This window comes from Hemitrygon akajei, chromosome 12 (genome assembly GCF_048418815.1).
Source record: "Hemitrygon akajei chromosome 12, sHemAka1.3, whole genome shotgun sequence".
NCBI lineage: Eukaryota > Metazoa > Chordata > Chondrichthyes > Myliobatiformes > Dasyatidae > Hemitrygon > Hemitrygon akajei.
Genome location: NC_133135.1, coordinates 34,617,494 through 34,632,471, shown reverse-complemented (window position 1 = coordinate 34,632,471; position 14,978 = coordinate 34,617,494). Strand labels below are relative to the sequence as shown.

Below are 14,978 nucleotides of genomic sequence, written 5' to 3'. Positions count from 1 at the left end.
TTATTACAAATACTGCTGTCTACAATTTCTGAAACCTTTCCCAAAAAAAAGTTGGTCAAGCAAGACTTTCTTTTTAAATCCATGCTGACTATTTATTATATTAATATCTTGATGGTCCACTTTCTTCATTTGTAGGCTTTCCATTACCAGAAAACTCTACATTGTTAACAAGCTATATCTTAGTGAAATGAAATAGGCTCCTGGTGACTGTGCACCTGGAATATTGTGTACAGATTTGGTCTTTCTGCTGAAAAGGGCTGTAAATGTATTTGTTATAAAGGGAATGCACCAAAGATTCCTGAGATCGATTTCTAGATGGAAGGTTTGTCCTATGAGGTGAATTTAAGCAAAATGGCCAGATAAATATCCAAAATTTTCTCAGGGCAGATGTGGCAGGGTGGGGGGGGGGGGGGGGGGATTGCCCTGCCTGGGAATTCTATAAATAGGGTTAGTCTCAAAAAAAAGGAATCACCAATTCAGGAAAGAGGAGAAGAAATTTCTTCATCCACAGAATAGTGAAACCTTGAACTTCTCTGTCCAAGAGGTTTGTGACGGATGAGTCACTGGTTCGACTCAAAACAGGGATCAACCGACATTTGAATATTAAGGCTATTTAAATGGTATGAAGTTAGTACTGAAAAATAGCAGTGAGGTAAAAAATCAGCCACAATCTAACTGGATAGCAGGGCAGGCTTGCTGGTCCTGCTGGTCTGCTCCAGCTCCAATGTTCTTGTGTTCTTCAGTGGATAAGGAAGTGGAAGTTTTGTTTGTTCTTATTTTTTTCAACTCCTTAAGGATTGTGTCCTACACACCTTTAAATCACACAGGTAAGGACAGAAGTTGCAACAAATTAAAACACTATAACATACTTTGCTTGTGGTTCTCAAAGCTGCAGAAACAGATTAAAACTGAACGCTGAGCTGCTCTCGAAAAATTCATAATGGCTTATGAATAATAAGAACACATGATCAGTCCTTCATGCAGACTTTCTATTAGGCAAAGTGAGGAACCACAGAAGTAAGCCAACACTGGGGAAACAAGGCTGATTAAAGCTTGGCTATATAACCTGGGTCTGATGGGACCAAACTATGTCTTTCAAATTCTTGTCATGTCAGGCATATTTTCTGGTTGGACAGTTCAAGATGGATCACAGCACGCAAGTCTTCATCTGAGCATGATTTTATCATCTCACTACATGCTTCCTCTGTTCTTAATCATTAGATGCATAGGTTCTGCAAAGCCAGAATTTTCATAAATTCTTACACTCAAATACTGGTGCCATAATCAGTCTTATAAGTGGCATACTGCATGTCCCAAAATTTGTTGTTTTGCAGCAACAGTAGAGCACAGTACATTAAAAAGTTACTATAAGTTACAGTAAAATATTAAAAAATAAATAAACAGTGCAAAAAGAGAGCAAAATAATGATCGTGTACTGTTCAGAAATATGAGAGCTGTTCCTAAAAAAATTGTACTTTTCTGCAAATGTCCACTGTGTTAAGTTATACCAGGAAAAGATCATGACCTTGGGTTTATTCATTCTGGTTCATGTTGACCAAAGTCAGGTTCAAGTATCACACATTAATATTATACCCATGCAGACTTCTCAATATTCAGCGCTTAGCATGATAGACTGTTGTGAGCTTCTGGAAGTGATTCCAGAGGCAGGTCCAGGCCTGCAGGGAGCACATTTACTCGTCACGCTCTGTGTAGTAAAGCACCAGATTATAGCAAAGATCAATATTATTAATAAACGCTTCACACAGGTAATTTATCTTGCACTCCCCAAGATACATCTATGAATGCAAATAAAGCCAGACAGAACAAAAATGTGAAAATTTCCATGGCAATCACAACATTCAGTAACATTTTCATCCACACCTATTGCTTTAGATGCAGCCCGTATGGCAATTTATGCTGCCTGCTCACTTCTATGATCACGGAGAACCTCAATCTTATAAAAGTGGTTGTGATTCACAGCTGCATCACCTACTTATTGCTCCAGATTCCAACATCTGTAGTTGCGATCCATTGACGCCTATGATAGACCTATGGATACTCACAGTTAACTCAACCACACCCATCTTTCACTCAGTCTCTCGTAAGGATGTCGTATCACTTCCTTTCAGTGCGCCCATTTCCACTGGCCTGGGGTGAGGCGGCACTAGCAAAATAGTTTGTATAATGCTATTACTGTGCAAATAACCCGGGTTTAATTCCACCACGGTTTGTAAGGAGTTTGTATGTTTGACCACATGGGTCTCTTCTGGGTGCTCCAGTTTCCTCCCACATTCCAAAGATACATGGGTTAGTAGATTAATTAGTCACAAGAATGTAATCAGGCTCACTGGATGAGAAGGGTTGTTACTGTGCTGTGACTCTAAATCTAAATCTAAAAAACTCTGCTCTCTAGATAAGGCTTACTGTCTAGGACTTTTTCAGGATATTTGGCTTCTTCTCTCCCATAGTTGATGGAGCCCTCATGTGTATTTTCTCTGTTTCCTACACATCTACTCACATCTATCACCTCTCCCCACAAAGAGCAGAGATAGAGCTAACTTAGTCATCAGCTTCCACTCCACTAGCCTCCACAACCAGCATATCATCTTTTGCTATTTCTATGAGCTTGAATGGGATGCCACCACCAGTCACATCTACCCCTCTCCCCACCTTACTCTTTTCTGCAGGGGCTACTAACCCTAGGATTTCCTGATCTCCTCACTGTTTGTTTTCTCCAGGTGCTCCAGTTGTGGGCGTGCTATGTTGGCGCTAGGAGCTCGGTGATACTTGCAAGCTGCCGAGCATAGTCCTCACTGAAGTGATGACACATAATTACTCAATTCACTCTATGTTTCAATATATGTATAAGAAATAAAGCTATCTTTCATCTAAGTTTTCTGAGGAGGTGAAGGGAATTTAGATCCTTCCACACGAGGCAGAGATTCATGTGAGCTTCTGCAGTTTGCATTAGGTGCTTGTGCTGTGGCCTTTCTACATTGGCACGACCAAACAAAGACCAGGTGACAGTTTTGCACAGCACCCATAATCTGCCTACGACAGCCATCTTAAGCTTCCTGTTTCATGTCATGGACTTATTAGGGAGAGTGAACATGGACTTGTGAGAAGGAGATCACAAGAACAGGGACTTGTGTGGAAGAGATCACATGAACATAGATGTGTGGAGGAGATCATGTCTTAGAAATGTCATTGAGATTTTTAAAAAGGTGACAAAGATGGCAATGAGTGTAGGGCAGTGGATGTTGTCTACAATGAGTTTAATAAAGCATTCAACACTTTTAGTAAAGCATTGTCATGGTAGGCCAATCCAGATAAATAAGGCACACTGGATCTACAGAGACTTTGAAGATTAGATTCAAAACTGGTTCAGCAATAGAAGACAGAGTGTAGAGGCAGTGGGTTGTTTTAATGATGAATAAGAAGGGTTCAAAACATTGTTGAGGATCCCTACCACCTACAATCTCTTTGAGCCACTACTGTCAGGAAAGAGGTACAGGAACATCAGGATTAGGACTACAATACTGGGCAACAGCTTCTTCCTTCAGACTGTGAGATTAATGATACCCTGCCACCACCACTGTACTGTTTACTGTTTAGCTGAGGCCCTCCATTGGTCGGGGTCAACAATGAATGTTGCAACTTAGCCATCTGCAAGATACGCAAGCTGGTGCACAAAACAGGGCAGTATGATATGGAGAGCAAGCTGCTGCCCTTACAGCACGCTCTTCCCCTCCACGCATCTGATAAATCCAAATGAATGGCAGAGACCAACGCAGTTTGGCACCAGCAACATCACAGGAGTTGCTTGTCAGGGTTGAACTCCACTTAAAACTGCCTTAGGGACTCCAGCTCTGGATTTTTCCCCCAGGGTTTACTCCCAAAGCCATACCCATGAGTGGATATAACTGCAAGGCAGCAGAGGTTTGAGATCAGAGTTTTTCTTTTCCTAAATGAGCTGCCAACCATGTCTATGAGTCCCATCCACCTGAAGCCACCGGTTTTGTGGCACCAGTAACCCATCTTTGCCTCTTCTCCTGTCAGTAGGAACGGTTCCACCAGGATTAGTAGCTAATCCACATGTGAAGGCCAGGAGCTATATTTGGTTGTCAGTGGCTACTTGAAACGTACATCACTGGGAGAATTTAATAGGTAGTGGAGCTTATCCCACTACCTCCCCCGGTTATGACAACCAAAAAGAATCCACTGTTTACCTGTGCTGTGTATTACATGCACTTTGAAATATATTTTATTAACTTATTTGTGGTAATATTTTGTTTAATGTGCTGAGTGTGATATGTGTTGTGTGGGTGTACTGTGGTCTGGAGGAACGTTGTATCGTTTGGTTGTACAGTCAGATGACAATAAAGCTGACCTCGAACTTGATGACCAGTGGTGTTTCAGAGATCAGTGCAGGACTGCTGTTGTTGGGGATGCATACAAATGATTTGGATGGACGTGTGGGTGGGTTCAGTAACAAGTTTGCGAATGACACAAAGGTTGGCAGAGTTGTGGTTACTGAAGAGCGATGCCAGAGACAGAAGGATACAGATCTGTTAGAAATGTGGGCAGAAAAATAGCAGGTGGAGTGTGAGATATTGCACTTTGTAAAGTTGAATTTAAGAGCAATGTCTACAGTAAATGGCATGAACCTTAGGAGCACTGATAGAAGGATCTTGGGGTGCAAGTTGATTAACTGTTTAAGAGTGATAACACAAGTGAATAAGGTCAAAATGAACAGAAAAATTGTGAAGTATGTTGTGGATCATAAAAATTTGTTATGGCCACATTTGGAATTCTGTGTGCAGTTCTGGTTGCCACATTACAGTGAGGATCTGGAGGTTTAATTGCAATCAATGCCTCTTTTACTTAGATAGCCCACTGAGATTTTCGCTTTGATGAAATATTGAAGGGTGTTCTCTACCAACAGATTTGTATTCAACAAAGAGTCAGTGTCCTTGCACAAAGGTTAAATTAATATGGGAAGATGAAGTCATTAATAATGACATTGTAAAATAAATTGAATAGTTTATGTAATATAGAATTGAAGAGCTAAGGATACTGCAGCATCTACAGCTGATTTATAGGATTATTTATAGGAGTAATCAACTGCCTCTAGATAAATGGTTTTTGCTATTTTTGGTAACCTTTCTGTGTAAGATGAATTTTGATTACACTGTAACCATATTGGTAACTTTAGAAACAGTTAAATAATGTTCAAATCTCCATTTCACAGATACATTGATAAAGCTCATAACTTTGTCTTTCAGATATGATAGATGTCTGAGGAATTCTTTGCCATTGGCAGCTGAGGAGGCCAAGTTTTTATGTATATTTAGGGCAGAGGTTGATAGATTCTTGATTGGTGAAGGCAAGTTCATGAAAATGATTCCAGGATTGAATGGCTTGTCAAATGAAGTCCATTCGATGGCTCTGGGCCTGTATTCACTAGAATTCACAGGAATGAGGGGTGACCTCATTGAAACCTGTCGAATGGTGAAAGGCCTTGATAGACTGGATGTGGAGAGGGTGTTTCCTATGGTGGGAGAGTCTAAGACCAGATAACACAGCCTCAGAATACAAGGGCGTCCTTTTAGAATGGAAATGAGGAGGAATTTCTTTAGCCAGAGAGTTCTGGATCTGTGGAATTCGTTGCCACAGGCGGCTGTGGAGGGAGGCCAAGTCTTTATGTATATTTAAGGCAGAGGTTGATAGATTTTTGATTAGTCAGGGCATGAAGGGATATGGAGAGACGTCAAGAGATTGGGATGGAGTGGAAAATTGGATCTGCCATGATGAAATGGCGGAGCAGTCTTGATGGGCCAAATGGCCTAATTCTGCTCCTATATCTTATGGTCTTTTGCAAATATTTAAGGGAGCATTTTTTTTTCAATGATGTTCACCCTGTACACATCAGACTTCCAATATAACTCGGAGTCCTGCCATGTGCAGAAGTTCGCTGATGACACGGCCATAGTGGGGTGTGTCAGGAATGGACAGGAGGAGGAGTATAGGAAACTGATACAGGACTTTGTGAGATGGTGCAACTCAAACTACCTGCGTCTCAATATCACCAAGACCAAGGAGATGGTGGTGGACTTTAGGAGATCTAGGCCTCATATGGAGCCAGTGATCATTAATGGAGAATGTGTGGAGCAGGTTAAGACCTACAAGTATCTGGGAGTACAGTTAGACGAGAAGCTAGACTGGACTGCCAACACAGATGCCTTGTGCAGGAAGGCACAGAGTCGACTGTACTTCCTAAGAAGGTTGGCGTCATTCAATGTCTGTAGTGAGATGCTGAAGATGTTCTATAGGTCAGTTGTGGAGAGCGCCCTCTTCTTTGTGGTGGCGTGTTGGGGAGGAAGCATTAAGAAGAGGGACGCCTCACGTCTTAATAAGCTGGTAAGGAAGGCGGGCTCTGTCGTGGGCAAAGTACTGGAGAGTTTAACATCGGTAGCTGAGCGAAGGGCGCTGAGTAGGCTACGGTCAATTATGGATAACTCTGAACATCCTCTACATAGCACCATCCAGAGACAGAGAAGCAGTTTCAGCGACAGGTTACTATCGATGCAATGCTCCTCAGACAGGATAAAGAGGTCAATACTCCCCAATGCCATTAGGCTTTACAATTCTACCGCCAGGACTTAAGAACTTTTTAAAAGCTATTATTAATGCTTTTTGAGATAGTGATTTAGATGCATATCATATATTTTTTACTGAGTTAAGTATTGTATGTAAGTAGTTTTGCTACAACAAGTGTATGGGACATTGGAAAAAAAAGTTGAATTTCCCCATGGGGATGAATAAAGTATCTATCTATCTATCTATCTATCTATCTATCTATCTATCTATCTATCTATCTAAACTCCCTAATAGAGTAAAGCAGAGCTAATATTTATTGTAGGGCAATGATCTTTCATTGGCCTGAAAAGTTAACTCTGTTTCTCTCTCCACCCATACTGTCTAACCTTATGAATATTTTCTCCAAATCCAGTTTTTATTTCACTTCTGCAGTGATTGGCATATTTTTTTTTGTTTATAGTTTGGAAATAGACCGAATCATATGATGGAAAATGTGTTTCCATATAAGCATAACTCACTCTAACAAGGACAAAAAGACATTTTTTAAAAAGCTAATAGCAAACTGCCTGCCCTTTGCCATACTTTTTTGTTTCCTCTTCTTCCAGAAGTTATCAATTTTTCTACTCAATTATGTATGTGTCCACTGTGAAAATATTCCACTGCGCTGTGAAAAAACTCTTCCAATTTATCATCCCATAAGCTACAAGCTGAGTCTAACCCTTACTAAGTCAGTGGAAACAGTTCTTCATCATTATGTCAAAATGTGGTAGAATTTTAATAGCCTCTTAAAGTTCCTCTTAATTTCAATTTCAGTAAAAATACTTGGTTAAATTAAGTATCAAAGCAAAGCTTATATGCAGAGAAGTCCCCCTTCACATTAATAACATGGTGCAGGAGAAATGGTCCTATGCCTATCCACAAACAAGGGAAAATCTGCAAACGCTGGAAAGCCAAGCAACACACACAAAATGCAGGAGGAACTCAGCAGGCCATCTGACTCCTTTATCTTTTTGTCTCCAGTCCTGATGAAAGTTTTCAGCCTGAAGCGTCGACTGTACTCTTTTCCATAGATGCTGCCTGGCCTGTTGAGCTCCTCCGGCATTTTGTGTGCGTTGCTCAGATTTCCAGCATCTGCAGATTTTCTCATTGTGATTGGATTACTACACTGCGAAATCTCTTCCAGGGATGCGTAGCCTGAAGAAGTTTAAACCTTCCCTTCGACGGGAGTTCAGTGAGACCCTCACTGCTCCCCCCATGACCTCTGCTGCCCTCAGACTCTTCGACCATGTGCTCACCCAGGCCCGCTACCACAGCCATGTATCCATCCTAGGAACATGTCTCAACCGCCAGCGTGTACCATGTGGCTTCCAGATCAGTTTTCAAACTTCTCGATTCAGACGCTCTGAGGTGCCCAGGAACTCACATTCACCTATTTCTCCCACTGCATTCTCACCAATCAACCTCCCAACTCTTTACTTCACCCCTCCCACCTCCAGTTTCATCTATCGCCTTGTGTTTCTCCCTCCCCTCCCCCCACCTTCTAACTTTTTTTCTCCAGTCTTGCTGCAGAGTCTCAGCCCGAAACATCGACTGTACTCTTTTCCATATATGCCACCTGGCCCGCTGAGTTCCTCCAGCATTTTGTGTGTGTTGCTTGGTCCTAAGCTTAACTTCATTTGTGGTGTTTAATTATCAAAACAAGCTATCAAAAATAATACCTGCACATTGTGCTAATGTTATTTTTTTTGCATTTTATACATCAAATGCTTCATGCAAATTCACCCTATAAATGCTCAGCCACACTCCTTAGAATATTAAAGAAAGGATGTAATGTTGAGACTTCATAAAGCACCGGGTGGAATATTGTGAACAGGTCTGGGTCCCTTATCTTACAAAGAATGTGCTGAAACTGGAGAGGTTTCAAAGGATGTTCACAAATATTATTCCAGGATTGAATGGCTTGTCATATGAAGAGCATTTGATGGCTCTGGGCCTGTATTCCGTAGAATTCAAAAGAATGAGAAGTGACTTCATCTAAGCCTATCGAATGGTGAAAGGCCTTGATAGAGTGGATATGGAGAGGATGTTTTCTATGGTGCAAGTGTCTAAGACCAGAGGACACAGCCTCAGAATAGAGAGGTGTCCATTTAGAACAGAGATGAGGAGGAACTTCTCCAGCCAGAGAGTGGTGAGTCTGTGGGATTCGTTGAGGCTATGTATAGCCTATAGAGGCTATGTATATTTAAGGCAGAGGTTGATAGATTCTTGAATGATCAGGGCATGAAGGGAAACAAGAGAAAGCAGGAAATTGGGGCCAACTGGAAAATTGGATCAGCAATAGTGAAATGGCAGAACAGATGCGATGAGCCATGTAGCCTAATTCTGCTCCAATATCTTATGGTCTTAATGCACTGAGTGAATGGACAATCAAAAAGAGGTATTTTCATTTTCAAAATGTTATATTTAAAATGAGAACATGTGAAAGATAAGCAAACAAAAACAAAATGCAGAAGCTTCTGCCGAGAGACATACCGCAAACTCTTTCCTCTGTCCTATCTGATCAAATTTCACAGGCATTTATGAATCAGAATGCTGGTAGTATTTTGCAATTGGGAAGTTGAAATGTGCAAGAACTTATGAATCGCTGCCCATCCTGATAACTTCAGTTGCAATGCGATCCAATTTCTTCTCGACTTCTGCAGTAGATTACATTATGTACATTGGTATTAGTTACCGGAAGTCTCACCTTCTGAAGATCATCAAGCCCGTATTCCACTGCTGATGTCAATACTTCCAGAGCCTAAAAAATGTCAACAAAATCAAAAAGGATAAGTTAAACAAACTGATAAAGAACATAGCTTTCATTCTTCAATCCTGAACTAATCAAAATGATATTTTAATCTTGACGTAAGAATAACATGTACCAAAGTCAGTGCTTCATCATGTTGGTTCCAAGCTCTGTGCTAAACTTTGAACCCCACTATGTGCTAAAGTATCAAGAAAGATTCCCTTGGAAAATGTTTATTTCATATCACTGCAAGAAAGGCATCAACTGAGCACACCAGACACTGGTTCTTTTTGTTTTCAGGTTTCAGTGCCTCTGGTAAACACTGTTCTGAAAATATTCAGAAATTAACCTTCAATGCTTCTTGCTCTACTCAACTATTACATTTTTAGAGTCATCCATATTCTATTATTATATTCTTTTTCCCTACCTTGTTGAAAAGATGAAGCTGAAAACTATAAACTTTCCTTCATATCAAAATATCGTATCACCCAATTATCACTTTCAATTGCCTTGCAGACTGTTCGCATGAGAAGCAGTTTCATGCACAAGGATGAAGTAGAACAGAGAGAGGAGGGGAAAAGAATCAGACATATGGGGAAAATTGTGAAGTGTGAATACTCTTCCGTCTGTGCACCTCTGATGAATGGTTAATATGCACCTTTATCACTCCCAATACTAGGCAGTTATACCAGCGCATTACTGAGGAGCTGTTGCATCATCAGAGATGTCATCTTTTGGATGACAGCTTAAACCAAAATCCCATTTACTTTTCAGGAAAACAAAAGATCTCATGACACAATTTTTAAAACATGGGGGCAGGTTATCCCTGCTGCCCAACCAAATATTTCCCCTTTAATCAACATCACCAAAATTCAGACTTTCGGCCATTATCATATTGCCATTTCTAAAAGTTGCTGTATGCAAATAGTTTTACATTTCAACGCTGTTCACCCTTCTAAAATACATCATGAGGTTTAAAGCACTGGGAGATGTCCAGGTCATAGTTTTCTTCTTTTAAAAAAAATTAGCAGTTTAATATTCCCCTATTTCAATTACCTTATTCAAATTTGATTAGACCATTATAAGACCATAAGACATAAGAGTAGAATTATGCCATTTGTCCCATCGAGTCTGATCTGCAATCCATCACTGATTTATTATCCCTCCCAAACCCATTCTTCTGTCTTCTCCCCACAAGCTTTGATGTCCTTTTTAACCAAGAACCTATCAATTTCTACTTTAAATAAACCCAGTCACTTGGCAATCCTTCTGTGGCAATGAATTCCATAGATTTTCCACTCTCTGACTAAAGAAGTTCCATCCCCCTGTTCAAAAAGGATATCCTTTTACTCTGAGGCTGCGCCCCCTGGTCTTAGACTCTCCTACTAATGGATAATCCACACCAGGTCCACCATATCCAGACCTTTCAATATTCAGTAGGCTTCATCCTTCTAAGCTCCAGCGAGCACAAGCCCAGAGCCATCATTAGCTATTCATGATGAGCCCTTTCGAATCGATCATCACTGCTTATTTTTTTCCATATACATCTTCATCTTTCACCTGTATTGACTTAATATATTAAGGTTCAAATTTGATGATTACTTCTAAGTTAAACAATGATGTCCTTCTCTTCCTGGCACATGAACTAAGATTTCAAAAGACAATTACAACAACATTTACATTTATCTCCCCAAGTGACTCAGTTAGTACAGAGAGAGCTTGGTTGAACATAGAGTTCTGAAAGAGACTCAGTTGCCCCTTAACCCACATATCTCCCCACTCAAAGGGATGGATGTTGGGCAAGAATTAACATGTGCTTCAATGCGATGGCCCTGAAAGTAAAGATTCACACTCATTGCCTACAGTCACAAGTGAAGACTGGCTACAAGCAAGGCTGCATTGAATGAAACCACATACCACATGACTCAGGAAGAGGGGGAGAATGTTATCAAAGTAAATCCTAACCATAGTGTAAGGGAACAAGTAGTAGTGTTCTTCTGTACCAGCTATTTAGTTCTGACAAGCAGGCTGCTCAGATTAAAATGACACTTCCTGTTCCTACTGAAATTTTGTTGTACATAAAGAGCCTTGAGTTTTGCTTTCCCTCGCCACCTTCCCCCCTCCTTCTGCTTTCTATAGAGATCATTCTTTACATGACCCCCTTGTCCACTTCAACCTTCCCAGTTATCTCCTTCCTGGTAATTATCCCTGCATGTGTGTTAAGTGCTACACCTGCCCTATACCTCCTCCCTCACTACCATTCAGGGCCCCAAATAAACCTTCCAGGTGAGGTGATAATTCTCCTGCAAATCTGCTGGGCTCATCTATGTAGTATCTGGTGCTCCTGGTGCGGCAAAGCAGTGAACAAAGTGGCCCACCAATGTTGATTAGAGGACGCTTTGTTGAGTGCCTTTCATCTATCTATCACAAAGGCAAGATCTCCTGGTGTCTACCCCTCTTAATTTGACTTCTCATTCAAAAATGTCTATCTATGCCCTCCTCTACTATCATGTTGAGTTCAAATTCGGGTTGAAAGAGCAATACCTCATATTCCTTCTGGGTAGCCTCCAACCTAATACCATGAACATCAATCTCTCTAACTTCCGGTAATTTCTCCTCCCACCATCCATCTCTCTTTTTCCATTCCCTTTGTTTTTCAATTCTCTTCTCTCACCCCTTCTTTTCTCTACACCTGCCCATCACCTCCACCCGGTGCCCTCCTGCTTCCCTTTCTTCCATACTCCACTACTCTCTCTTCTTCTTCAGTCCTTTACCTCTTTCACTTATACTTACCCAGCTTCTCGCTTCATCACCCTTCCCCCATCCCTCTTGCCCCACCCATACAATTTACCCCTCATCTGATCTCACCTATCACCTGCCAGCATGTATTCCTTCCCCTCCCCACAATTTATTTTTCTAGCTTTCACCCCTTTCCTTTCCAGAAGGGTCTCAGCCTGAAATGTTGACTGTTTACTCTCTTCCATAAATGTTGCATGACTTGCTGAGTCCCTCCTGAATTGTGTGTGTGTTGAATTGCTCAGCTTGTTTTCTGTTGATTGCTATGTTTGAGCAAATTATTATCACCTCAGTTAAATCTGAGATGATGTCTGGCAAGAAATAATGATTGTGGTCAACAGAAAGTCCATTTAATGAAGCAAACAGCAGAAACAAATTCAAGTTGTGACATGGTCAGTGTTGAATGCCATGAGTTCACCTCAACTAGTGAAACCATTTCAGTTTTCAATTCATGTAGATTTTAGTATGTTCATGTCTGGTGTTCTTTAAAGTTACTTGTTGGTTTGGAACCTGAATTATTTTTTTAAAGTGCATTCTAAAATGGCTGGATGTTCCTGGGGAGAATATTCAAGCCCAGCAGGACAATTGAGTAAATGTGGATCAACTGGTGGTCAACTGAAAAATATAGCAACTTTGATTTTAATAAAAACCTTCCACCATTTGGAAAGAAATACCAAAAATAAAAAGCATCACAGCAACTGTCTTTTGGCAGATTCACTGCAATTTCACTGCACAAAACAGACTGATTGAAATGTATTTAGCTGACAAATTTTATCTTGCAAAAGTTGGAGTTAACATGACGTTAACTACCTTACAGTGCAGTCAATACTTTGATTTCTTAGACAGCCCCTTGGAATCAGGCTCGAGTTGCTCTGCACCACTTCTGAGATCCTGGATGAGACAGAAGTGAGGGACATTCTGTCACAGACAGTTCAGGAGGTGACAGCTCCTTCCACTGGATTTTCATATGCTTACCAAGGACCCCAAGATGTTCAGTGATATTCCGAATACTCCTCCTCCATTTTGAGTTGTCATGGGTCAGGGATTCCCATGAGTTACTGGGAATATTACACTTTTCAAGCAGGTTTTGAGGACACCCTTGAACTGCTGGTAAATTTGCTCTGATAGGACTGAGAAAAGCATCTCTTTTGGGAGTCAGGTATCAGGCAGATAAACATTATGACGTGCTCATTGGAGCTGCGTGTATAAGCAGGGCTTCGGTGCAGGGGGTTTTCGCCTGGCAAAGGGGATTGACATTGATTTTCATCAACCCCCATTGGATCTGAATGTTTCTTACAGTGAAAGTTTAGGTAGGTCATCCTCCATGCTTTAAAATACCAGCTTGAGAAAGTCCATGAGTCAGCCACATACTGGGTCACTGATGCCCGATAGATCATGTGGTGCTGGGTTTTAGGTCTTAAGCACTTTCCTTCCAGTAAAGACCCTGTTGGTACAGCAAAGGTAGTGGTGACTCTCATTATCCATACCTGCCTCCCTTGAGAGGTGGCTATCTAGTCAAAGTCATATTCTCTTAGATTTAGGAAGCAAGTCAGGAGGGGTCCTCTTTTCTCAGGATATTTAATGCAAGGCCTCATATGGTTCATTAGGTAAGTGGGCAATAACTTGGCGTTCAGCTCTAAATGTGCACATGGATAAGCATTGTCTACATGCTACAGCTCAAGGACTTGGTTCTGGGGTAGAGAAGATGTAAGCTGAACAGCTTCCACTGGTCCCCCACTTTAGCTCTATTATATTATCATACTTGTTTGAGGAAAACTGAAGGGTTATGGTGAAAATAGAATGAAAAAAATTTTGAGGCGCTTAAGACAGGTGAGTGGGTGGTGAATAGCAGGCAAAATTAATTAACATGGGTGGGCTCCCACTAAAGGTTTGGAACAGTCCTTCAAATTAATTAGTACACTGTCTTGTCAAAAGCTCATGGCAATATCCCCATCGCCCAGTCCAGGCTCCAGCACTGTTAGGCTATGCCTTTATCCAAGAGAGATGAAATGTCTGTATTACCTACGACATTGCAGATATCAATGATAGTTGAACTGACTGTTCCTAATCTATTGTTATCTCAATGTGAGTCTGAAGCAACAGCAAGTGGGAAACAATATGATGATCCCAATCAACCAAAACCACTAAATATCCACAACATTTATCTGTCCTCATATCCACCATAATCAATACACTCAAAGATAATTATGAGTTCTATACCAGAAGATAGCAGGAAGGTCATGATGAAAACAATCAAGTGGTCCAAGAGCTAAGTGAAGTCAAATGCAGAATGTTCTTGGTCAATAGCTCAAGGGAAAAGAACTAGCTGAAAGCCAAGCGCCATGAGGAAACCGACAATGTAAAGAACATATGCGCAGAGAGATCCATCAACTCAGTAATCCTCTTTGCAACCAAAGGATTAAAACCATCTAGAAACCACCTCACCAAGAAGAGGAGAGCTTTTCCAAGGCATGTGTCTGCTGGAAGAAGCATTATGAATATCTCTTCGATTATGGCTCTGTCCTTAGCACAAGTATCTGGTCAAAAGCTACCAGTTCTCTTGAACAATAATATGTCAAGAAGGCTACATCTCAATTTATAACCAGCAAGATCTCAAAGTAATCAGTTCTGCAAGCCGGCAGAGACAAATTTCAGTCACAAATTCACAATGCCATCTCCTCTAACAGTAAGCAGCAGGACAGTAGGACCACAGACACACCTTTCCCCTACACCGCTGTGCTTACTGTTGGGACGGGGTTGGTGACCAACCGGGGGAAGGCTGCAGAGACTGAGT

At 41.1% G+C, this 14,978-nt stretch overlaps 1 protein-coding gene across 2 annotated transcripts in view; it reads right to left on the bottom strand.

Moving 5' to 3' along the window:
- LOC140736882 (BTB/POZ domain-containing protein 19-like) overlaps positions 1-14,978 on the bottom strand; it is a 168,983-nt gene that overhangs the window by 130,042 nt on the left and 23,963 nt on the right. For both annotated transcript variants that reach the window (XM_073062891.1, XM_073062890.1), the window contains exon 3: positions 9,347-9,400. In XM_073062891.1, coding sequence (XP_072918992.1) covers positions 9,347-9,400 — 54 coding nt within the window. The remainder of the gene's footprint in view (positions 1-9,346; positions 9,401-14,978) is intronic.